Source organism: Pan paniscus, chromosome 16 (genome assembly GCF_029289425.2).
Source record: "Pan paniscus chromosome 16, NHGRI_mPanPan1-v2.0_pri, whole genome shotgun sequence".
NCBI classification, from domain to species: Eukaryota; Metazoa; Chordata; class Mammalia; order Primates; family Hominidae; genus Pan; species Pan paniscus.
In genome coordinates, this window is record NC_073265.2 from 34,718,361 (window position 1) to 34,745,617 (window position 27,257).

Below are 27,257 nucleotides of genomic sequence, written 5' to 3' on the forward strand. Positions count from 1 at the left end.
TCACCAGTCTATTTTACAGTGGCTTCTTTCTTTCCTTTCTGCCACTGTTGATGGGACTGTAGCGTCACTGCATGTGACTGATACCAAAAGAGAAAGGTTCTTTTAATTAATCTTTCCATACTATCCAGAAGATTTTTTTCAGTTTTATTTCTTAAACATATAAGAGGGCATTATAAAATGACATTATAATTATAAAAGATTTTCTTTTAAGAACAATGTTTTTAGGCCTACTAATATTACTTAATAAAAAGAGCAGATATTTAAGAGACTGTACATTTTTATTTAATAAACCACATGGCAAAACAATACTTTAATAAGTGTATAGGAAATTACAATGTGAAAGTTGCAAATACAGCACATATATATATTATATATATACTTTGATCTTAATTAACATGGACAAACCCCAGCTTCAAAATCTTTCTAAAATCAATCATATGCAAAATACCTGGTTTCTGAAAGGGCATATGATAAAGTATATACAATTTCTTAAACTGTGATATGGCTTATTTAATAACATGTATTTATTGAGAGAAGCATAAACTTTCCAAATATACAGTATCTTCCAGGTAGAAAGATGACATACTGGCACATTTCAATTTTGTGTTGCAGTTATCTGAGAATATACTAAATTGCACTATTTAAGTGGACACTGTCATAGATTTAACTGGGAAAGTCTCCATAAATGTTTTCCAATCTTATCAAAAATCAAATTGGTCCTCAATGATTGGAACAGCAGGTTAAACCCTTTACAAGTCAGAATTCAATGACTGGCAGGCCTGAGTGCACACATGTAATTCAATACTGAGGAACTCCCACAACACTGTCTTCTAATTTGCATGCTCCCACGAACATCACAAATAATATACCTGATTGATTGGCAATCAGTAAAACAAATCTCAAGCCCTGGTTGTCAAGATTCACACGACACATCTGGAGTTAGGGTTTGAAAATTGTATTTTGGCTACAAAGATTAAAAACTTTATCAATTATTCGAAGATCAGACTTGTCTCCCCTCAACATAGCATATAGTGATGGGTGTTCATTTATGACTAATAACCAACTGGCTCATGAGCTTGGCTTGGTTCAAAGACAAAATGAACCAAATGAACTAATCTTCTATCTAGGAAACACTCTGTAACTTTAAATTTGCTATATACAAATCAGAGCCAACAGCAAAATTGCCTAAAACCTTATTTCAAATGGGCTCATATTCTGTAAGAACACCATATTAAGTTGAGCCAATTAACATATATGCATAAAAGGAAAATAGATTTAGCTAACTGCTTGTTTCAAAATCAAATGATTAATTCTACAAAAGCTGTGAGAGTGGCTGAGAAACACGACCCAAAGTCTTCTTAGCAATGATATTCACTGGTGGTTGTGCAGTGTAGTCTCTTTGTCTACCACACTTACTCTACGAAGTCCAGTGTGCAGAGAAATCTGGATCAGGAACAACCAGCCATTTTAAAAAGGTTCTTTCATACCTGGACATACATTTCTAAGCAGTGCCTTGTCTCTGAAAGATGATTTTCCTCACATTAAAATGAGAGAGAAGCTCACGTGTCTGATCTTGACTATGTCTATTCTGGAAAGTCTACGAAAGACAAACACTGTCAGGTGGGACACCTGGGTTCAAAAGGAACACTAAGTCTCGTAAGAGCAAGAAACTTAGTTTTAGAGAATGGAAATAAAGCACCCAAAGTTGAAAAGAAAACAGTAAAATAAGAAACCTGGTGATGTGGCAAAAAAACACTGATGGGAACTCTAAGTTGTAAAAATCTGCACTCACATTACATAAGGCATAGCTAATGGAAATGTATGTAGGAATTACAATAGCTTCCAGTTCTGCATATCAAAACCTTCTGAGACATGCTTTCTTCAATTACACTCCCATTATGTTTCTAAGGCAGCATAATTGTTAGTGGAATAATAGGTCTTTTCCTGAAACAGACCAAAAGGTTGCATCTGGCCATAGTTGTGAAACACAGGTTTATGTACACAAGTAACTCTGATTATTTGCAAATACTAATTAAAATATATCACACCAAAGAACTGCCAAGTTTTTATATTGTGGTCTGTGGTCCTGTCATAATCTGTTTTCCCAGTGCAAAATTAATAATGCTATGTGTTCATCCAACTCAGCCACTGCTTTTCACAGGGCATAGAGCTCTTTGAGAGCTCAGCTGAGAAGTGTAATGCATGGTTGTAGCTCAACAAGTGAAGGATAGACCAAACGCTTTTTGTCAGAAGTCATTCAGTCCTTGGTCCTATCTGCTAAGTTAATGTCCTTTTCTGTGGGTTAAGTTACAAAAAGTGAAATCAAATTCTCAAATCTCATAGACTCCGTAAGGTAAAGATACAAACTATGTACTTTTTCCTACAAAAACAAAGCACAGGAAACTTTATGTGTACCTCACTTTAAGCAGAACACGATAGTTAAGATTTACAGAAGTTTTCATGGCTGGGTGCGGTGGCTCACACCCTGTAATCTCAGCACTTTGGGAGCCCGAGGTGGAAGGATTTCTTGAGCCCAGGAGCTCAAGACCAGCCTGGGCAACATAGGGAGACCCCATCTCATTAAAAAAAAAAAAAAAAAAAAAAAAAGATTTACAAAGGTTTGCAGTGTTTCTGTATTTTACAAAAGGATTCTTTTTGGCTGGGCACAGTGGTTCATGCCCATAAGCCCAGCACTTTGGGAGGCCGAGGTGGGCAGATCACTTGAGCTCAGGAGTTCAAGACCAGCCTGGGCAACATGGTGAAACACTGTGTCTACCAAAAATACGAAAAATTAGCTGGGTGTGGTGGTGCATGCCTGTGGTACCAGCTACTTGGGAGGCTGAGATGGGAGGACCACTTGAGCCTGGGAGGCAGAGGCTGCAGTGAGCCGAACTGTGCCACTGCACTCCAGCCTGGGTGACAGTGAGACACCATCTTAAAAAAAAAAAAAGAATTCTTTTCAATACTCAAATGAATTTTAGCCTGTTTTATCAAATACATTTTTTAAGGAACAGGTCGATATAAAAGCGAGATATGCCTTTATAAGATAAAGAAAAGTTTACAAGAAACAAGCTCAATAGATATAAAAAATGATTAGAGTATGATGAATATTTTTTTCCTTTCTACTTGCTAGATACTCAAAGTCCATAAATATGTCCAGATGTCCACTGAAATATCTCTCATTTATTCTTACTTGGTTTCTATATGTAAGAATATTTTGATTTAAATAGTTTATATGCTCCTGAAATTTCTGAGAAATTCAAGTCATTATTTTAAATGACTTCACAATAGGAATCCCATCATGTATATTTTCTTTTCCTTTTTGTTTTTGAGATAGGGTCTCATTTTGTTACTCAGGCTGCAGTGCAATGGTGTGGACATGGCTCACTGCAGCCTCAACCTCCTGGGCTAAAGCACTTCTGCCACAGCCTTACAAGTAGCTGATACTACAGGTGTGCACGACGCCTGGCTGATTTTTATATTTTTGTAGAGACAGGGTCTCTACAAAAGACCAGGCTGGTCATGAACTCTTGGCCTCGAGGGATACTTCCACCTTTGCCTCCCCAAATGCTGAGATTACAGGCATGAGCCACTGTGTCTGGCCACATAAATTTTCAGTTCAATTCAACAAACATCTACTGGGTTTCATTAGAGGGACCATCAATCCTTTTATTGACACCATTAACTCCCAACAATCTTATAGGTAAATCTGGGTTTTCTTATCTTAGGTTTACTTATAGTAAGGTACTTGGTAAGAAGATAAAATGTTTCCTATTCTTCATTTATATTGTAAGTCATCTGCATGCTTATCTAGAATTTCAACTTACAATTTGCCTGGTACATTGTTACCCTACTCTGATTCTTAGAGGAGCCCAATAACCATATCCATTCTTCGTGTAAGAAACTGTCACTGTTGAAAAGGGACTCCAAATGTGCATAAAAGATAATCTCAAAACCAATGGTTGCAAAATGAAACATGAACAGTCAAGCTGCCTCTTTAACACAGGCATTTACAATTAGGTTGCCTTCAGTTTGGAAACCTATGTTTAGTTTCCCTGCAACACAGATTTAATGTCCATCCCTATCTAGTGCTTTAAAACACACACATACAGGCCAGGCATGGTGGCTCATGCTGTAATCCCAGCACGCTGGAAGACCGACGCAGGCGGATCACCTGAGGTCAGGAGTTCAAGACCAGACAGGCCAATGTGGCAAAATCCTGTCTCTACTAAAAATACAAAAAAATGAGCTGGGTGTGGTGTACCTGTAGTCCCAGCCAGTTGGGAGGCTGAGGCAGAAGAATCACTTGAACCCAGGAGGCAGAGGTTACAGTGAGCAGAGGTCACGCCACTGCACTCCAGCCTGGGTGACAGAGTGGGACTCTCTCAAGAACAAAAACAAAAACAAAACCACACACATACATAAGGTCAAAAATCCTTTACATTTCTGTTTTCTCAAAGTAATATCTTCCCCCAACCCCTTGGACATTTCTGCTATGGTATTATTGGAAAACCTCAAAATTGTATTTTAGGGTTTCTGGAGTCCATGGAGAATCCCTAACCCATATCATAAAACATAAAATATATAATAAAACATAACCCATATCATAAAACATAAAATTCTCTCTGGATTAATGTTGTTGAACTATATGTGAAAGGTGGGAATTATAAACTGAACCTTCTAGAGTTTACCCTGAAAGGCTAAACACACAGATGACCTGGAGTGGAGGCAGGAACCAACGTACCACATTTTTTGTACAAATTGTTGGCAGTTCTTAAAGGGACAGAAGATTACTGTTTACATTTTGCAGTCTCTTGCTTTTTTAAGACAATTTCATGAATGATAAAAGTGATGTCGGGAAGACATAAACCTGAAACTCCAACCCCCATCCTCGCTCTTTTATTTTGTTTTAAATCATCATATAGTAATTTGAGTTTAAGACTAACTTCAGCCATTCAGAATAATATTGAAAGTATTTCCTAAATCATTTAATAACAGTGACCACAATAAATAAAGATTTGGTTCTAAGATTACAAATAATGAAAAATGTTAACTTTGAGATTCAAAACCCTGTAGCATCTGGAAAAGGTTGTTTATAAAGTATAATCATAACAATAACATTAAGACTTATTTGTGAAATAAAACATTTCTGAAACACTTAGGAATACATGCTTATTCCACTTTTGGGATAACTACTAGTACTTCCTGAAATCTGTTGGGTAGTAATTTCTGTAAAAAGAAAGCAGCAATTCCAGAAGCTGGGTGTCGAGATTATTATACATAATAAAAAAAATTCAGTTTTCCAGCACTGGCTTAATATAAAATGGCCTTAAAAAGTATTTTTAAATGCAAATATTGAATTCTTGATGCTTCCTTTAAGACACGTACTCTGTCAAATTAATGAAGTATGATCTTGGATTGTCTTCTATGAGGTATCTGTAGAGTCACGTCTCATTCTGTAAACAGTGTTTGGGAAACATCTTCATCTGAAAATTATGGCAAAGTCTCCTTTTACCATTAAACAGAGACTAGCACTGTCAGGCTGGGGCAACTGTTTGAGAGACTGATGCTTGATACGGACACAGCTGTCAGGGATTCCATTTTCTCATTTAGGTTTGCATTTATTGCTCTCAAGTCTGTGACTGCAGGATAAATAAGGCAGGAGTCCCCAAAATATATAAAATTAGGGACTAGAACTCTGACAATTTGCACAAGTTCTGTCCACTTCTTGCCTGTAACTCTGAAGCTGAATAGTACATCTATACATGCCAAATGTGCTCAATAATAAATGGTTTGCTTTGGACTGTACTTCCTCCCATTTAGATGAACTTCCAGGAACTGCAATGTCAAGAAAATATCATTACTATCCATTGTACAGTTACATCTTGAATAAGATACAGGGAAAAAAACAACTGAAATATACTGGGAATATATTTTTATTAGTCTGATTTCTACCCTCTCTAAGCTATTCTGTTAGATAAGTAGGTCAATTTACACATCCTTAATGGCTTCTCATTATTCTAACCTCTCCAGTCTACTCTCAGGTAGAGAAAGAATACCAGACATCAGTTACAAACCTGTCATTAAAATATCTTATGCACATTAAACCTCATGCATGTATTATTTTGATTTAAAAAGCATCAATAGCATCAATCTGTGAAATGACTTGAAGAAATAAAAATGTAAGAATCTAGCTTTTCCTATGTAGAAAAGAGCATGGGAAATATTCTTTCTTTTTTTTTTTTTTTTAAGATGGAGTTTCGCTCTTGTTGCCCAGGCTGGAGTACAATGGCGCCATCTTGGCTTACTGTAGCCTCTGTGTCCTGAGTGCAAGCAATTCTCCTGCCTCAGCCTCCCGAGTAGCTGGGATTACAGGCACGTGTCACCACGACCGGCTAATTTTTGTATTTTTTAGTAGAGATGGGGTTTCATCATGTTGGCCAGGCTGTTCTTGAACTCCTGACCTCAGGTGATCCACCCACCTTGGCCTCCCAAAGTGTTGGGATTACAGGCGTGAGTCAACGCGCCAGGCCGGGAAATATTCTTTTTTGTTCCGAGATGGAGTCTTGCTCTGTCACCCAGACTGGACTGCAGTGGCGCAATCTCGGCTCACTGCAACCTCCGCTTCATGAGTTCAGGCAATTCTCCTGCCTCAGCCTCCCAAGTAGCTGGGATTACAGGCATGCACCACGCCTAGCTAATTTTTGTATTTTTAGTAGAGACGGGGTTTCACCATGTTGGCCAGGCTGGTCTCAAACTCCTGACCTCAGGTGATCCACCCGCCTCAGCCTTCCAAAGTGCTAGGATTACAGGCGCGAGCCACCATGCCAGTCAGGAAATATTCTTAATACCTTTAATCTGAAGGTTAAAATCAGTTTGTAATATCTCAAAGAGATAGAAAATTATTGTTCTGGTATCAATACTGACCTGCAACTTACCCTTTAAAGAGCCTTTTGTTTAAGGCTGTTAACAAAAGCCTTTGTTTTTTAAAGACAAAGGCTTTTGTCTTAAAACAAATCTTTTCAGCAGAAAAGTCTTCCTACATAATTATAAGCAGGGATGTTTAGTTTCAAAGGCAGAAGTCCACCAACCCCAGGCCCACATTTACTACCAGCAACATACTTAGCTGTATGTGAACTATGGCAGTAGATTTTCCTGAAGTGAGAGACCAGATATTTAAATCTTCGACTGAATATACATCTTCTATTTTCATCAAGGCTTCTTTGATATAGTCTACATTCAAATGGCTTGGCACACCTATTAGGAATATATAATTTCTAAGTAAAATTTATTTTGGAAATAAAGGAACTTTTACATTACCGATGACATTTATCAAAGAAAACAAATGGCTTTGCTAAATCCACTTTAAACAAATACTTTAAAATATTAATACTTCAAGATAAACCATGTACACATATATTTTTATTAAAAATGTAAGATATATACAAGAGGGTAATACATACTTTAAAAACATATTCATTCTCACTAAAAAGGAATGCCAATCAAACCAGAATACTTCATTAACAGATAAACTAAGAAAAAAAAAAAAGGAAAAAAGAAGAAAAGAACATATAATGATAATAAGCCTATTGTTAAGAACTTTTATTTTCATGCTTACACATAATATCAGTAAGGGAAGAATGCAGTAAATACAACAAAGTCACAAGTTAAGTGGGAATTAAGGAATTAATACATAATCTAGAATTGCATTTTTGTCCTAGTGCCACAGTTTATTAGCAACATGACCTTAACCAAAGTATGTTATCCCTCTGAACCTCAATTTTCTTATTTGTAAATGGGGATAATTTACCACATTATCTGCCTTACCTACTTTGCTTAGCTATTATAAGTGTCAAATGGGTAAAAGATGGGAGAGTTCATTAATTCTTACATGTTACATACATGTAAGGTACTGTTATATAGCCTAAAAGGTATTAGTAAAAAGCAAAAGATGTAATTCCTATTCAGAATGTCCCCTGACTCCCAATCTGCTTTAGGGAAGTAATAAACTCATAATGAGGATATAGTGAGATCTTACCTTCTAGTATTATAACTACTGTATCCCATATGATTCGAAATGTTGTAAAAGCCACAAGTAATGAAAATACGTATGTACAGATGGGATCAGCAATCTTGTATTCTGGCTAAAGGGTAATAGATCAAAATTTATGATTAAATAGACAAATATAAAACAGACTGCAAAGCAAAGCAAGGAATATGTCCCTTCTTGCTTGATTTTCTTTAGCAGAATTACAGAATACCTTTAAAACTTGGAAATTGTAATTGAAAAGCATCTTCACTCGATCCTAGACAGTTTACGTTACTTGCCTCATGGGACCTATTTCCAGAAATGTAATCACTTGTTCTATTGTTCCTTGTGCCATCTCTAAATGTTCTAGAATATCAGAGCTGGAAAGAAGTAAGTGTGTGTGTGTGTGTGTGTGTGTGTGTGTGTGTGTGTGTGTGTGTGTGTTGCCCAGGTTGCTCTTGAACTCCTGGGCTCAACTGATCCTCCAGCCTCAGCTGGGATTATAGGCACAGCCACTGTACTCAGCTCTGGAAAAAGTTTTAGCAGCCACTAGTTTAAGCCCCTTGTAATAAAGAAGAGGGAACTCAAGTTTAGAGTTCAGGTATTTGCTTTCAAGGTCAAAGCATTAATGGCAGAGCCAAGACTAGAACCCACTCAGATCTCTGGATTTTCAGTCCAGTGCACATTTTACTACCTAGTAATTCAATCACGAGTTTTAAAATTGAGTTATCTGGGCAATCATGGTGGCCCATGCCTGTAATCTCAGCACTATGGGAGGCTGAGGTGGGTGGATCACTTGAGGCCAGGAATTCGAGACCAGCCTGGCCAACATGGCGAAACCTTGTCTCTACTAAAAATACAAAAATTAGCTGGGCATGGTGGTGTGTACCTGTAATCCCAGCTACTTGGGAGGCTAGGGCATGACAATCACTTGAGCCTGGGAGGCGGAGGCTGCAGTAAGCCAAGATTGTGCCACTGCACTCCAGCCTGGGCGAGAAAGTGAGACTCTGTCTCAAAAATAAATAAATAAATAAATAAATAAGAAAATTGATTTATCCAGTGAAGGCACTACAAAAGCCAAATACAGATAAGTTACCCTGTGACGTGATATCATTTTGTTTACTGCTAACAAAAGAACTATAATGATTGTCAAGTAAACTTACATCAATGTAAAATGAATAGAACTGGCATTGGTGTCCAGTATACTGATATGACAATCAGCCTTAGTTTTCATGTTGAAATTAAGTACATTTTAAAATAGAAAAATTACCAATCATATTACCTTGAATCGTATGATGTATGCAGCTATTAGCACACCAACACTCTGTACCAAATCTCCCAAAGCATGTACAAATGCAGCTCTCACTGCCAGGCTATCCTGCCCATGGTTACGTTCACACCCAGAACCTCTGGTAGGGGAATTTGAAGGCAGGGAGTGGGAATGGGAGTGACGGTGACCAGACTGGTTCAACAGAAACCCCATTCTGTTAAAAATAAAAGAAAACATTATTTTTTTCCCAATATTGACAAAAACATTTGTCACTAGTCAGACACTAATGAGGTAACATGGAACTCATTTATTTAATAAATTTGGAGCAACTATTATTTATCAGTACTGTTCTAGGTACTTGGGTCAAAACAGTGGTAAGATAGACATATCCCTACCGCCATGGAGCTTATGTTCTAGTAGAGAAGGCAGAGAAGCCAACAAATAAATACATAATGTATAGCCAGGCAATGTGAAATGCTTTGGAGAAACATAAAGCATTGTAAGGGGATGGAGGATGATGGGCAGAGTGGTAAGGGAAGGCCTCTCAGATTTTCTCTAAGCAGATACCTGAAGGAGGTCAGAGAGCAAGTGGTGGAAGAGTGTTCTAGGCGGAAGAATAGCAGAGCAAAGGCCCTAACATGAAAATGTGCTCTGTGTACTTGAAAAAAGAAAGACAGCCACTGTGGGCCAGAATAAAGTGAGCAAAAGTGCTAGGAGATGAGTTGTAGAGGTACACAGAGTCTTACTAACAAGGCTGCAGTAAAAATTTGATTACATTCAGGGACTGTTGTGGGGTGGGGGGAGGGGGGAGGGATAGCATTAGGAGATATACCTAATGCTAAATGACGAGTTAATGGGTACAGCACACCAACATGGCACATGTATACATATGTAACAAACCTGCACATTGTGCACATGTACCCTAAAACTTAAAGTATAATAATAATAAAATTTAGAAAAAAATTGATTTCATTCTAAGTACAAATAGAAGCCACTAGGGCAGGGATTGGTAAACTGTGGCTGGTAGATCATATTTGGCTCACTGATTTTTTTTTTGTACATAAAGTTTTATTGGAACACAGCCATGTTCATTTGTTTACATGCTAAGTGTGGCTGCTTTTGTTTTATAACAAGTGTTGAGTAGCTCTGAAAGAGAATATATAGATCTCAAAGCTTAAAATATTTACTATCTAGCCTTTTACAGAAAAAAAATTGCTGACTCTGGTCTAAATGATTAAATCTGTTAACTTCAACTTTATTATTTTTTGTTTGTTTGTTTTTAAGACAGGGTTTTGCTCTGTTGCCCAGGCTGGAGTGCAGTGGCCCAATCATAGCTCAATGCAGTCTTGATTGCCTGTGCTCAAGTGACCTTCCCACTTTAGCCTCCCAAGTGGCTGGGACCATAGGCACGAGCCACCGTGCCTGGCTAATTTTTATTTTTAGAAGAGATGAGGTCTCACTATGTTGGCCAGGCTGTCTTGAACTCTAGAGCGCAAGTGATCTTCCCACCTTGGCCTCCCAAATTGTTGGGACTATAGGTGTGAACCACTGTATGTGGCCTAACTTAAACTTTCAAAACTTTCTTCCCTAAAAAGTTTTAAGGGAAAAAAATTGATAGCTTAAGAAAAAAAATCTAGTTAACACAAAAGTATTCTAAAAGTTAAACAACAACAAAAAACTTTGTCCTACTTAAATTCATGATTTTGACTCAATCTCCAATATACCTGGGCAAACTAATGAGGAATTTATAACGTCCATAGTGTTTCATTTATCAGAAAAGTTAATGAGTTATATCATTTTTAAAATATCAAAATATCACTGAATATTACTGAATGCATATGCAATAGTCTCTGAGTTCACAGTACTTGAAAATATTAATGTGAAAAAAATAGAGCTTACATTACATTAACTGCAACTCCAACAGCTGCGGTGATGAGCATTATATCTCCATTTATTTCATAGTTCATATGGATAGTTCTTTGCACAGCTTCATATAAGAGGAATCCCATAAGTATATACACCAACAGCACACTAATCATAGCTGACAAAACCTCTAGAGGGAAAAACACATATAACAAATACATTTTCAGCATGGTTACTACACTTCATACCAACTAAATATTACATAGTCTTTTTTATATTCTTTCCTCTAAGGAGATAAAAGCCCTCTATTGTTTCTGTCACGTCATTTTTCTTATTTATGTTTTTGAGACAGGGTCTCACTCTGTCACCCAGGCTGGAATGTAGTGGCCTGATCATGCATGGTTCACTGCAGCCTTGATCTCCCAGGCTCAAGTGATCCTCCCATCTCAGCCTCCAAGTAGCTGGTACTATAGGCACATGCCACCACACCTGGCTAATCATTTTTCTTATTTAAAATGTGTTTAGCACTTACAGAAAAAAAAAGTGGTTAGCAGCTTGACTGATCTGGATCCTCCACTAATTTACCCTTAACTCTCCCTATCCTCCACTCCTCTCTCTCCAGGGTCAAATTATGTATATTTACAGACCATGCATAAGGTAGAAAATGACAAAATGAGAAAAAATATTTGTCATGTATGTGATCACAGACTAATTTCTTGATATAAAAAAGTACACTCAAAAGTCAGTAACAGGTAAGGTGTGGTGGCTCATGCCTGTAATCCTCCAACACTTTGGGAGGCTGAGACGGAAGGATCACTTGAGCCCATGAGTTTGAGATCAGCCTAGGCAACATAGTGAGACTCCATCTCTCTTGGTTTTTCCCTTCCCTTCATGTCAAATGGGTAATGTGCCAACGTTGTAACAAGGTTCCAGGGTGGCACGTCTCACACATGTATGTGAACACCTAATTATCAAGCTCATGAACTACAAGAGGATCAAGACTCTATCTCTAAAAAACACATTAAAAATTAGCTGGACATGGTGGTGAGCACCTATGGTCCCAGCTACTCAGGAGGCTGAGGTGGGAGGATTGTTTAAACCCAGGAGGTCGAGGCTGCAGTGAACCGTATGCTACTGGACTCCAGCCTGGTCTCCAGAGCTGTCTCAAAAAAAAAAATCAATAAGAAAATTCATAATAAACAGAAATGGCCAAATTCTCAAAATCAGTCATAATAAATGAAATTCAAATAGGAATAAGATTTATTTCCTCCTATTAAATTGGCAAACTTTTTTTAAAAATCAAAAGTTTGATAATAGCCAGAGTTAGCAAGGATCTACCGGTGGAAGTATCAAATAGTATTACCTTTTTAGAGAGCCAATTGGTAAAACTAATCAAAACTTAAAATGTGTACATTACTTGATCTAACAATTGTACTTTTAGGACTCTACTTGATAGAAACACCTGCATGTGTGCAAAGATATCTACAAGGCTTTCACTGTAGCATTGTCTGTAGCATCCAAAAAAAAAAAAAAAACTCTGGAGACATCCTAAATGTCCACCAAAGAGGAACTTCATAAGTTATGATTTATACATATATAGTGGGGATACCACACAACCATTTATTTTTTAAAAAAGGAAAAGAAGAAAAAAAATCAAACAAATTGATAATCACAAGAAAGTATTACATTTGGGAAGTGGTACTAGAAGTTTAGGGGATTTATTTTTCACCGCATTATTTTTGGTAATATTTAAAGTGTTTTAAGTTTTTACCATAAATGCATATTACCTTTAGACTAAAAAAATTTTCTTAAGGCATGCAAATATTCATGCCTTCATGAAGGCTATTAATTAAACGTTGTATATAATAGCAAATTATTGGAAACAACCAAAAAAGTGATTAGTAGGGACCTTGTAAGGTGGAATACTATGCATGTATAAAGAAGAAAAGAGCTTATTCTGGTAAGGAATAATGCCCAAAACATAGTGTTATGTGAAAAAAAGCAAAGTACACAACTGTGTATGATACATTACCATTTGTATAAAAAAAAAGAAAAAAGAGAATATATAAATAATCACCTGTAAATGCAATCTCCAGAAGGATTATACAAAATACTCATAAAAAACTGGTTATCTTGGGTGAGGAGAACTGGTTGCTGGGAGACAGGGATGACCTTGCCCTATATATGCTTTTGTACCATTTGAATTTTCTACTATGTAAATATGAAGCAAAATAATTTTGTATCTTTTCAAAATAACAGAAAGAGCAATGTGAAGTACATTTAAAAACAGTAAGGCCAGACGCGGTGGCTTATGCCTGTAATCCCAGCACTTTGGGAGACCAAGGCGGGCGGATCACCTGAGGTCAGGATTTCAAGACCAGCCTGACCAACATGGCAAAAGCCCGTCTCTACTAAAAATACAAAAATTAGCTGGGCATGGTGGTGGGTGCCTGTAATCCCAACTCCTTGGGAGGCTGAGGCAGAAGAATCGCTTGAACTCAGGAGGAGGAGGTTGCAGTGAGCCAAGATCACACCACTGCACTTCAGCCTGGGTGAAAATTAACATTATTATATGAAACAAGCGTTAACCCTCAAACAATAAAAGGAAGAAAATAATTTAAGGAATATTTTTCCTTTAGAGAAACCTGACACTAATCCTGTAAGTGTTAATAGGTAAAATAATCTGGAAAACTGTTACGTGGAACAACTCATTGCTCAAAAGTTGGTTAAGTATATTGGACTCTGACACATTTTCATTTCAAATTATAACACAAAAAAATTATCTAGCAATTATAGGCTATTTCCTGAAGACACCTAATGTAGTTAAAACTCCTATAAAAACCGCTGGGCATGGTGGCTCACGCCTGTAGTCCCAGCACTTTGGGAGGCTGAGGCGGGTGGATCACAAGGTCAGGAGTTCGAGACCAGCCTGGCCAATATGGTGAAACACTATCTCTACTAAAAGTACAAAAATTAGCTGGGCGTGGTGGCGGGCCCCTGTAGCCCCAGCTACTCAGGAGGCTGAGGCAGGAGAATTGCTTGAACCTGGGAGGGTGGAGATTGCAGTGAGCTGAGATTATGCCACTGCAACCCAGCCTGGCTGACAGAGTGAGACTCTGTCTCAAAAACAAAAACAAAAACAAAACACTCCTATAAAAACCTATGCATCAACAGAACAGATATAAGAATAAAACAAAAACATACCATTTCTATTCAAAAACCATGGAACACCTATTTCTAACATACAGATAATCATACTTTGAAAGAGATTAATATATTTTTAAAAGAGATATAAGCTGAAAAAGAGAAAAGACCAAATGAAATATATAAAGCTATGGAGAGACCTCTATATTAAGTACAGACTATACACTCTTTGAGGATATGGTCCAAGTCTTATTACATGTCATATTTACTGTAGTACTTAGGAGAGTAGTTCACATTGATAGCAGGTATTCAAATATTTATGGATGATTTTTTAGAATGAAATTAGTCAAGGGTTAAGCAAGGGAAGATGATAAAAGGCTATACAATTAAGAAAATGAAGCTAAATATGAATAATAGGTTATTACTTAATCCCCCAAAAAACAAAAAGTAAATAAGTTAAAAGAGAAGGTGTAAGCCAAATAAAAAAAAACACAAGGGATTTCTTGTCAAAGTTATAACTGCTGATGGTGAAGTACACATATAAAAACACTGTAAAGAGGCCGGGTGCGGTAGCTCATACCTGTAATCCCAGCACTTTGGGAGGCCCAGGTGGGCGGATCACCTGAGGTCAGGAGTTCGAGACCAGCCTGGCCAACATGGCAAAACCCCATCTCTACTAAAAGTACAAAAATTAGCTGGGCATGGTGGCAGCTGCCTGTAATCCCAGCTACTCAGGAGGCTAAGGCACAAGAATTGCTTAAACCTGGGAGGTGGAGGTTGCAGTGAGCTGAGATCACACCACTGCACCACTCCAGCACGGGTGGCAGAGCGAGACTCTGTCTCAAAACAAAACAAAACAAAACAAAAACTGTAAAGAAGAAATAATTTAAAAAATTTGAAACTGTAGAATCTCATGTGCTTGTGGTAGCCTCCTACCACCAGGAGAACTTTAACCAAGTACCAAGGCTGAAGCTAGCAGTTAGCTCACCATAGTTTTTAAGGTGCCCTAATCAAAATTTTAATATAAAAATTATAAAGCATGTGGTGGCTCACACCTGTAATCCCTGCTACTTGGGAAGCTGAGGGGGGAGGATCACTTGAGGTCAAGAGTTCAAGACCAGCCTGAGCAACACAGTGAGACCCTGTCTCTCCCCCCCAAAATTGGCCAAGTGTGGGGGTGTATGCCTGCTGTCCCAGCTACTTGGGAGGTTGAGGCGGGAGGATCACTTGGAGTTTGAGGCTGCAGTGAGCTGCGACAGTGCCACTACACTCCAGCCAGGGTGAGAGTGAGACCCCTGTCTCTCAAAAAAAAAAAAATTACAAAGCAATACACTTTACACTTATAAAGATTCACAGCCACATAAGTTAATGACATAGAGATATGCTTGGTTATGAAAATTTAAAATTCATAATTAAAAATTACTTCAAAACCCCTTATATAATTAGGTTGTCTATACTTTCCAATTTTTCTGGGATAGTCCTAGTTTATGTTTGCTGTTCTGGCATAATTATGAATAGCGCCCCGTTTCACTCTCAAAACTGTTCTGGTTTGGATGATAAATTATAGTTACCCTAGTAGGTCTGTCAGATATAATATTGGATGCCCAGTTAAATTTGTATTTCAGACAACAAATAATTTTTTAGTGTAAGTATGTCCTACGCAGTATTTCAGATATATTAGGCATCCTATGAGTATGCTAAATCTGGCAAATCCCACACTCCAGTGATTTTGCTAAACCACTTAAAAATTGCCTTTTTGTGAATTCTCAGATAAGGCAAACCTACATTCAAGATAAAGTGAAATGAAAGTCAAACACAGCGCATGAACAGAGCTCCTTGGCAGAAGGACTCCCACCCTTACAAGGCCCACTATATTCTGGCAGCCTGCAGCTGAAAAGTCAGTTCTCTATGCCACAGTTTTCACTCACATGAGAAGGATAAGAGATTCTAATACCTGCCTACAGTTAACAGTAATGGAATTCAGCTGATTTCTAGAAACTCCCAAAATGGCATATTAAGATACTGCTATCAATGATATCCCTTTTCTAGTCATTAATAAGGAATGTGCCTCATTAATAAGGAATGTTGTTCCCTTGGTGAAAAGCAAAGACACTAGTCTGTTATCTTTTATAACAGTTATATGTCTTCTGGGATATAGACATATATCCCAAAATGTCTTCTGGGATATAGACATATATCCCAAAATGTCTTCTGGGATAGAGTAGTAATAAATGCAAAAGGGAAAAAAAGTAAACTTTTAAGTAGATTGTTAGGGCTAAGATTTATAATTGGAAGTATAAAGCAAAGACAATACTATCTAACTAAAAATTCTAAGAGCAGAAATATAATCATTTATTCTGATGAAACAAAAAGCTCTTTCATTTGAATACATTAAGCTTTGGTGAAATACCATAAATAGGACTAACTTAGGGTTTAAAAATTTTTCCTTCATAATATTCTTAACATGATGGAATGCAGATAAAAACAGGCAAGATTCCGCTCCCTCCCACTCCCCCATTTAAGAGAGAGGGAAGCTTTCAATCAACAACCAAATTATGACCTGCTCCAATTTTCTCATTCTTGTTCTGGGTTGGTCTTCGGTCACATAACTTACAATAAAGTTTTCCAAGACAAAAGGAGTAAATTTCGGATTACTATTTCATTTTCTTAAAAGAGACTCAGGAACTTTCACAATTAAAATTCTGGATTTCTGTGAAAGCTACCACCCCATTAGCTTTAGGTAAATTCGTTTTTTTAAATAGAGACAGGGTATCACTATGTTGGCCAGGTTGGTCTTAAACTCCTTGCCTCAAGCAGTCCTCTCACCTCAGCCACTTTAAGTGAACTTGAATGGTCATCTTTCAATCAAAATAGAAATTTAGCATTTAAAAGTCTTGAAAAATGGCCGGATGTGGTAGCTCATGCCTACAATCCCTGCACTTTGGGAAGCTGAGGAGGACAGATTGCTTGAGCTCAGGAGTTTGAGACCAGCCTGGGAAACATAGTGAAATCCCATCTCTGAAAATATAAATAAATAAATAAATAAATAAATAAATAAATAAATAAATAGGTGTGGTAGCACATGCCTACAGTTCTAGCTACTCGGGAGGCTGAGGTGGAAGGATAGCTTGAGCACAGGAGGTCAAGACTGTAGTGAGCCTTGATCATGCCACTGCACTTCAGCCTGGGCAACAGAGCAAGTCCCTGTCTCAGAAAAAAAAAAAAAAGATTTTTATGAAAATACTACAAAACCATTAATATAGTTTTGTTTTATTTTGTTTTGTTTCTCTCTGTCACCCAGGCTGAAGTGCAGTGGTGCAATCTCGGCTCACTGCAACCTCCACCTCCCAGGTTCAAGCAATTCTCCTGCCTCAGCCTCCCGAGTAGCTGGAATTACAGGCACATGTCACCATGCTCGGCTAACTTTTTGGTATTTTTAGTAGAGACGGGGTTTCACCATGTTGGCCAGGGTAGTTTCAAATTCCTGACCTCAGGTGATATGCCAGTATCAGCCTCCCAAACTGCTGGGATTACAGGCATGAGCCACCGCACCCGGCCTAATATAGTTTTTAAAACATATTTTGCCAGCTAAGTCTACACATACATAATTAAATCACTCCACTTGGCTGAACTGGAGCATGAGAGGAGGGAGTAAGATGAGTTAATATGTGTATTTGCTACAAGATCACAGGTCTTTTCATTCAGCTGAAATACAAACAAATGTTTATAGTCAATGATCTAATAAAAACTAAAATACGCCCTGAATTTCATATATAGAGAATAAACAGTTTGAATGGCTAATAAATGCTAAAAGAAAAAAATAAATAGGAGAAAACATAGATGATTATCAAGTTTTAATAGTACTATATGAAAATTGTTTACTGCATATTTTAAAACATCAATAAATTGCCAAAACTAGGAGTTTTCAAGGTTCACATGAAAAACACTGGATTCCTTCTCTGTCATCCTCTGTTATTTTCCATCAAGTACCTTATTCTTTCTCTTCCTAGGATTTATTACAATTTATTATTATTTTTATGTTTGTATACATATGTACTACCTATTTCCCCACCTATACTATTATTCATTCATTCAACAAGTAACTATGAGGCACTATAACAATATTTGCTTCAACTATGTAAACCACCCACAACCCAAGCATATTTATTTTCATGGGTGTCGTATAAATGTACTGGCCTACCATAACTGTTAACTTTGCTAATGCTATGATGCCAATAATGAGTATTGTTCACTTAACAAAACTCAGTTACAGTTTCACTTAAACTATGTAACACTTGTCTTTCCATTGCTTAAAAAAACTATATATAGCAAATATCTGAAGACAGGTTTCAGAGGTCTATAAAAATGAATAGGGAAGGAGAGTGGAGCTATATCCTCTCTTCTAATTCCTTTTGTGCTATTTTTCTTTTCTACCTTCTTCCAATAGAGGATAGGAAGGAAACAGAAGGAAAAAGAGTGGGCTATATTGGATTTGCCTAGGACTTCTAAACTAGTACACGTTGAGCACCCCTAATGAGAAAATTCAAAATTCGAAATGCTCCAAAATTTGAAACTTTTTGAGCACCAATATGATGCTCAAAGGGGCATTTCAGATTTTGGATTAAGGATGCTCAACCTGTATTTGTATTTCAACTCAGGCTAAAGACATCATAGAGGATTTTCAGTGGCCCACTGTCACCACCAGAATGGCAAGCTAAACTCCAAAGTTTGTCTTTCGATCTCCCCTTCCATTATAAATAATCTCCTACTTCTGCTTATTGCTCCCCCTACAACACACCCAAGATGCCTACTACTCTCAAGCTGACGTCTAGCTATCCAGCGTGGACTACCTCACTCATGTCTTCTTTCGGCCTCAATAAAAACTCCCATCCCTAGGAAGTTCTAGGAATTTATTCTTTTCCTATAGATGTTTATTTGATGTGATTAAATTCTAAGATGTGAATAATTAATAGGCATAACTTTTGTCAGTGGTGGGAGGAAGTTGTCAAAATGAATCACTAACTAGGAGATTATAGGTTATTTTTGGCTGTGTGTTTGCGGGAAGACTTCTTAGCTAAATAGTTTTCTATCCATAGAGCAAGAGGGGATAAAAAAATCCCAACTACATGGAATTAGCATTGTAACCAGGTACCTAACCCAGGACAATCCATCATCTAGCCAGCTCTGCCAGGGTTTCTGCTCAGTAAAACTATGTATCATTAGGAAAGACATCTATCCTATACTGTCACTTAGCCATGAGCCTAGGCTGATTTTTTTTTTTTTTTTTTGAGACAGAGTCTCACTCTGTCACTCAGGCTGTAGTGCAGTGGCACCATCTCAGCTCTGCTTTCTGAGTTCAAGCGATTCTCCTGCCTCAGCCTCCCGAGTAGCTGGGACTACAGGTACCCGCCACCATGCTTGGCTAATTTTTTTGTATTTTTAGTAGAGACGGGGTTTCACCATGTTAGCCAGGATGGTCTCAATCTCCTGACCTCGTGATCTGCCCGCCTTGGCCTCTCAGAGTGCTGGGATTACAGGAGTGAACCACTGTGTCCGGCCCAGGCTGATGATTTTTATTACCATAGTGCAAATCTTGCTTTTTACTTCAAATACAAACAACTCTGCTTACTACAGTCCTTTCACATGAGCATTATCTTTATCTAATTCGCACAACCTCTTCAGCCCACCGTCTGGAAGAAAAACCATATAAATATAGTCAATTACTTTCACCAGAAGGACAGAAGGATAGAAGGATAGAGGCAGAAAGCAAGCAAGCGGGTGGAGCCTGTTCTCTTTAGAATGGCATTCCTCTTTGTCTGGAAGAGAATGCTATTCCTCCTGAGAACTTGTGGGATTTCTCCTACAGTGTGGTTTCATTACATTCAAAATTGTATTACCTTCCAGAATAAGATAGCATGCCCACAATCAAATAAATCCAGGCATTTAAAAATAACCCGCATATGGCCCCTACCCTGCTCTCCATCTTCCTACAAAAAGCTGACTGTAGTTCATTATAAAACAATAATGAAAGAAAACAGATGAAAAATAAAAACCTGAATGATTTTATACAATCTATGGTCTCACATGAAGGAAAAGTAGCAACAGAACAGAACTGACTCCTGGAATAGCCACTGTATCCCACAAATCTAAGACTACCCTTCTTTCACCTTGACTGATTTTTGCTAAAATGAACTGTTACATTGCAAATAAATTACCAAAGACTTATGAGTTTAAAGAGCATGTCTTGAAAAACTGTTATTTAATCATCAGAGTGAATCATCTTTTTTCCTACAATTTAGCTAAGAATTCTGACTGGGGGAGAAGAACGGTAGGCCATTTTGGAGCATGGAGCATCTTGAGAGATATGAAAAATCTGGGTAAGATGATATACAGGCAGGTAGAAGAGGGAAGGAAAAACAGAAGGCTGAAACTAACTTTTATTGGGAATTTACTCTATGCCAGAACCATGTTAGCTACTTTATTTTCCTTACCACATTATTTACTTTTCACAATTCTGCAATACAAATATTATTCCTAGTTTACAGAAGAAGAAACTTCTAGTTCAAGAGAGTAACTTACTCTCCAAAAGGTCATATAGATGGATCTCAGATTTGAACAAAAGATGATTTAGCCACGAAGTTCTAAGTGGTAAGAACTAAAGCAAACAAATAGGATCAGCCCCTCACTGAGATAAGGAAGAAAAAATTCCCTTCTGACAAATTTCTTTCTATGCCCAAAATGGACCTTTAAGTCAGGTGTACAACCAGTACAACAGTACTATCCAGCTATGTTAAGGATCTGTCTATCTATCTATCTATCTATATGTTTTTTTTTTATTTTTTTTTTTTATTTTTTTTGAGATGGAGTTTCGCTCTTGTTGCCCAGGCTGGAATGCAATGGCACCATCTTGGCTCACCACAACCTCTGCCTCTCAGGTTCAAGTGATTTTCCTGCCTCAGCCTCCCAAGTAGCTGGGATTATAGGCGGCCGCCAACATGCCCAGGTAATGTTTTGTATTTTTAGTAGAGATGGGGTTTCACCATGTTGGCCAGGCTAGTCTTGAACTTTCGACCTCAGGTGATCCACCCTCCTCGGCCTCCCAAAGTGCTGGGATTACAGGCATGAGTATTTTTATAGTCTATTCTGTGAACATGACCACAGTTTTAGAATTATAGAAAAATGTGGCCAGGTGCGGTGGCTCACGCCTGTAATCCCAGCACTTTGGGAGGCCGAGGCGGGCGGATCACGAGGTCCGGAGATCGAGACCATCCTGGCTAACATGGTGAAACCCCATCTCTACTAAAAATACAAAAAAATTAGCTGGGCGTGGTGGCAGGCGCCTGTAGTCCCAGCTACTCAGGAGGCTGAGGCAGGAGAATGGCGTGAACCTGGGAGGCGGAGCTTGTAGGGAGCCAAGATCGTGCCACTGCACTCCAGCCTGGGCAACAGAGCGAAACTCCGTCTCAAAAAAAAAAAAAAAATTATGGAAAAATGTTTTCAAGTTCCAAATATTTAGTCCCAAATTACAAAAACACCACTACTCTGAGTTTGGTAACTGGTTTCATTTACTCCCCAAACAAATGATTTAAGGATTATGCATTGTTCTAAATTGTCTGTTCCACAGCTTTCATGCCCTTATTTATTCAGCCTGAATACGCAAATTTATGTTTTTGTCTTGTTTTAGACAGAGTCTTGCTCTGTCCCCTAAGCTGGAGGGCAGTGGCGTGCACATAGCTCACTGCAGCCCTGACCTCCTGGGCTCAAGTGATCCTCCTGCCTCAGCCTCCTGAGTAGCTGAGACTATAGGTGCATGCCACCATGGCTGGCTAATTTTTTAAAAAGTTTTTGTAAAGATAGGGGTCTCGCTTTGTTGCCCAGGCTGGTCTCAAACTCAAGGGCTCAAGCAAACTTCCTACTATGGCCTCCCAAAATGCTGTGATTATAGGAGTGAGCCACCATGCCTATCCAACAATTAGTGCCAGACACAGAGAGTTTAATATTACCTGTTCCTGTCCCTATTTAACTCATCATCTAGGAGACAGAGTTTCATAAAAATAGCTATAAAAGATGTGATAAATGCTGCTAACCACATATAAATTATTATGAGAACATGAAATAGAGGATGATACTACTAATATCTAACTATCATTCACAGACACGAATCCTTTTTTTAAAAAATCCAAACTCATAAATAAATCAAACACGGGTGATTTCATTGTAAAAACAATTGTTTATTACATATTATATATTAGTGACTTTTTACTTTTTTGTTTGTTTGTTTTGAGACAGAGTCTCGCTCTTGTTGCCCAGGCTGGAGTGCAATGGCACGATCTCAGCTCACCGCAACCTCCACCTCCCGGGTTCAAGTGATTCTCCTGCCTCAGCCTCCTGAGTAGCTGGGATTATAAGCATGTGCCACATGTATTTTTAGTTGAGATGGGGTTTCTCCATGTTGGTCAGGCTGGTCTCAAAATCCAACCTCAGGTGATCCACTAGCCTTGGTCTCCCAAAGTGCTGGGATTACAGGCATGAGCCACCGCACCCAGCCTATATTTTTTTATTTTTTTGAGACAGAGTCTTGCTCCATCACCCAGGCTAGAGTGCAGTGGCCTGAACATGGCTCACTGCAGCCTCAACCTCCTGGACCCAAGCAATCTTCCTATCTTAGCCTCCCAAGTAGCTGGGACCACAGGTGTGTGCCACCACATCTGCTAATTTTTCTTTTTATAGAGACGGGATCTCCCTGTGTTGCCCAGGCTGGTCTCCAACTCCTGGGCTCAAGTGATCCTCCTGTCTTGGCCTCCCAAAGTGCTGCAATTAGAGGTATGAGCCACAGTGCCTGGACTATTAGTGACTTTAAAAGGTTCCATTCATCAGGCCTGGTGCAGTGGCTTATGGTTGTAATCCCAGCACTTTGGGAGACTGAGGTGGAAGGATAGCTTGAAGCTAGGAGTTCAGGACCAGCCTGGCAACAAAGCAAGACCATGTCTGTACAAAAAATTAAAAAATTAGCTGGGTATGGTGGTATATGCATGCAGTCCTAGCTACTCTGGAGGCTGCGAGGGTAAGATTTCTAGAGCTCAGGAGTTCGACGGTGCAGTGAGCTATGATGGTGTCATTGTATTCCAGCCTGGAAAACAGAAAAAGACCATGTCTCGAAAAAAAAAAAAGACTCCATTCATCTAAAGATAATTTACACACGAATTTCAGAAATACATCTGCCTGTTTGTCTATTATCAGTTTCTATATACCTTCACATGTGTAATATACTTTTATTGAATACTAGATAATCCAAATTAGATACATGTATCAGCTGTAATTTGACATTAACCACAATATAAGTAAATATTAAAAACTCTTTATTACAGAAGGAGAAGCAAAGGCACAGTAAAACTATTTACCCTAGATCAACAGGACAAAAGAAGACCTGAAATTAATTTTCATTTCCTCATTTAATATTTTATTCAATAAAAGCTAATCCTTTTAGAAGGTCATGGACTCACTGGGCATTGTGGCTCACACCTATAATCCCAGCACTTTGGGAGGCTGAGGCGGGCGGATCACAAGGTCAGGAGTTTGAGACCAGCATGGCCAATATGGTGAAACCCCGTCTCTACCAAAATACAAAAATTAGCTGGGCATGGTGGTGGGCGCCTGTAGTCCCAGCTACTCGAGAGGCTGAGGCAGGAGAATCGCTTCAATCTGGGAGGGGCAGGTTGCAGTGAGCCAAGATCGAGCCACTGCACTCCAGCCTGGGTGACAGAGGGAGACTCCATTTCAAAAAAAAAAAAAAAAGGTCATGAACTCAAAACAAAAAAAAAACAAACAGGCTGTGCATGGTGGCTCGCGCCTGTAATCTCAACACTTTGGGAGGTGGGAGGCCGAGGTGGGCAGATCACCTGAGGTCGGGAGTTCAAGACCAGCCCGACCAACATGGAGAAATCCCATCTCTACTAAAAAGACAAAATTAACCGGGTGTGGTGGCACATGTCTGTAATCCCAGCTACTTGGGAGGCTCAGACAGGAGAATCGCTTGAACCCAGGAGGCAGAGGTTGTGGTGAGCTGAGATCGTGCCATTGCACTCCAGCCTGGGCAACAAGAGTGGAACTCAGTCTCCAAAAAATAAATAAATAAATAAATAAATAAATAAAAAATTTAAAAACAAGAAAAAATAGCTAATCTTTGTGTTACAGAAGAAACAAAAATGATTCCTTCTTCACTCCAGACCATTTGGAGGAACTGAGAGGGGAAGTAATAGCCTCCAGAGTAACTAAATAGACAGTACTTGATCATGTAAAGCTAATTCTCTATAAGAAAATTCCAGATTCAGTTTAAACTGTACAGAAAGAACTAATGGGAAGAGGAGAAAACTAAAATGTGAATAGCATATAACAACATCACTGTTTTACCATCAAGTAGAATTGCTCCTTCAATTTCTTTTATTTCTACCTTTTTAGCAAAACTATTCTCACTTGGGTGAGAACCCATTTTCATTGGTACTTCAAAACTATTCATAAGCAAAAATCAGTGTCAAAAATATTTAGTAACTTAAAAAAAAAACAAAAAGTATAAGTAGAGACGGACAAGAACTCCTCCTGCTTTCTCCCACTGGGCTCATCGTATTTCTGTTCCATTACATAAGAGACTAAAACCGACAAACTCTGTTTTATCGCTAACACCTAAAAGCAATAAATGTGATTTGTTACCATATTATGATAAAATTTAACCAAAAAATTTTAAAGATCGGATATTCTGCAGTTTACAGTGACATTTATGTATATATGCCTAAAAGCTACATATAAACTTTGAATTCATTTAAAATTATTTCCAAAGAATAAATGAAGGCTGCTTTTGAAGTGCCAGGCATTTTTCTAATTACTTTACAAATATTAACTCATTTAATATTTGTAATAACTCTATTATAAAGTAGGCACTACTATTAGTTTCCTTTTACAAATAGAAAATGGAGGCACAAAGATGTTAGGTAACTTGCCCAAGGTCAAACTGGTAGGAAGTTAGGGAGCCAGAACTTGAGCCAAACTATTGGTCTCAGGGTCTGTTCTCTTGACGACTTCTCTTTGTTGCCTCTCATGGGTCCTTGTAAATACCAATCAAAAGTCTACAATCAACCGGGTATGGTGGCTCATGCCTGTAATCCCAGCACTTTGGGAGGCTGCGGCGGGCGGATCACATGAGGTCGGGAGTTCGAGACTAGCCTGGCCAACGTGGTGAAACCCCATCTCTACTAAAAATACAAAAATCAGCTGGGAATGGTGGCACACGTCTATAATCCCAGCTACTTGGGAAGCTAAGGCAGAAGAATCGCTTGAATCCGGGAGGTGGAGGTTGCAATGAGCCAAGATTGCGCCATTGCACTCCAGCCTGGGCAACAAGAGCAAAACTCCATCTCAAAAATTAAAAAAAAAAAAAAAAAAAGAAAGAAAAGAAAAAAAAAGTCTACAATCAATAGTCCATAAATAAATATAAACCAATCTAAAGCCTACAGAGAATGTGATCTTTTAAAGCAGAAACACATCCATATAACAACTAAAATGGCAATTACAGCTAAGCTATGGTTTGATATTTACTATTGTCAGATAGAGTGTAAAATTTCATTCTTCAGTGTAGAAGAAATTCCCAGGAAATCTAATTTTCTGCTTCCTCATGCAGAATCCCAAGACAATATCCTGTTTTCAATTTTTATTCAAAAGGAGCAAGGGAATATTACTTCTATCTGAATAGTTAAGTGGTTGTTCTCCTCCTTTAAGCTCTGACATTTTCAAACCAGAAGCTTCTATGTACTGTTATAAAGTGATCTGGAGGTGGAACTCTATATAGAATCACTGCCTCCAGGTCTAGAGTTGAGTATACAGTATACTGCCTATTGCATAAAAAAGGGTGGTGAGAAGCAGGATATGAACATATATATGTATTTGCTTATGTTTTCAAAAGGAAGTGCTGGAAGGATAGGCTAGAAACCAATTAAAAGGGTCTACTCTTATGGAATGGTATGGGGAGATGGAGTGGAGGGGAATGAAAGCAAGACTTCTCTGTGTTTTCTTTTAAAAAATAATTTTTGGCCAGGCATGATGGCTTATCTCTGTAATCCCAGCACTTTGGGAGGCCGAGGCGGGTGGATCACTTGATCTCAGGAGTTCAAAACCAGCCTGGGAAACAGGCTGCAGAGTTTGCAACCAGCCTGGGAAACAAAGCCTCGTCTCTACAAAAAAATACAAAAGTTAGCCAGGCATGGTGGTGCATGCCTGTGGTCCCAGTCCCAGTCCCAGCTACTCGAGAGGCTGAGGTGGGAGGATTGCTTGAGCCTAGGAGGTCAAGGATGCAGGGGGCTGAGATCACGCCACTGCACTCCAGCCTGGACAACGGAGTGAGACCCACTCTCAAATAAATAAAATAATAAAATAAAATTTGACTTTTGCAACATGTTTTGCATATTTACAAAATAAATCAACAGAGAAAAAACCCATCCCTGTCCCACCCCACCATGTCATCAAAACAAAACAAAATTCAACAAGAATGGTAACAAACCAAGCTTCTTGTGGGGATTCCCTCTGTGAAGTTTTCAGGACCTGAATCTCCAAGTCTGGAATTAGAGATCACAAGAGCTACCCTACTTAAGTGTGTCCAAATGTAAATATATCTCTCCCCATAGAACTTCAAGAGATTACTCTGAAGCAATGGTACTGTGGAACTCAGGGACACCAACTGCTTTGGTTTACAGCTTTATTCATCAAATTCTATGTATCTTTGAATCTTCCTCAAGCAAACTAAGTTTTTTCTTCCAAATTTCCACCATTATTTCATAGAGCAGAATAAGTGAAATAAGGTCTATATCTAGATATCCCCTCATAATATTTCAGAATACAAAACAACAAAAAAAAGAAGATCCCAAAAGTTTCAGTGTGAAGCTTGAGTACCTTCTTAGCTCTGGA

At 38.4% G+C, this 27,257-nt stretch overlaps 1 protein-coding gene and 1 non-coding gene across 4 annotated transcripts in view; both read right to left on the reverse strand.

Annotated features, from left to right (window-relative positions):
- Positions 1 to 259: 259 nt before the first annotated feature.
- Positions 260 to 27,257, reverse strand: part of SLC30A4 (solute carrier family 30 member 4) — a 43,126-nt gene continuing 16,128 nt past the window's right edge. For 2 of the 3 annotated variants that reach the window (XM_034938710.3, XM_003831466.5), the window contains 5 exons: positions 11,199 to 11,352; positions 9,312 to 9,513; positions 8,039 to 8,144; positions 7,123 to 7,257; positions 260 to 5,838 (listed from right to left, as the gene is read on the reverse strand). In XM_034938710.3, coding sequence (XP_034794601.1) covers positions 5,684 to 5,838; positions 7,123 to 7,257; positions 8,039 to 8,144; positions 9,312 to 9,513; positions 11,199 to 11,352 — 752 coding nt within the window. In that variant the 3' untranslated portion in view covers positions 260 to 5,683. Of the gene's footprint in view, positions 5,839 to 7,122; positions 7,258 to 8,038; positions 8,145 to 9,311; positions 9,514 to 11,198; positions 11,353 to 22,350; positions 23,437 to 27,257 lie in introns of those variants that run through there. The other variant, XM_024925624.4, reaches the window with a different exon arrangement.
- LOC112437357 (small nucleolar RNA U13) lies at positions 12,055 to 12,158 on the reverse strand. The gene has a single exon (XR_003025979.3). It is a non-coding gene; the product is annotated as a small nucleolar RNA U13 (small nucleolar RNA).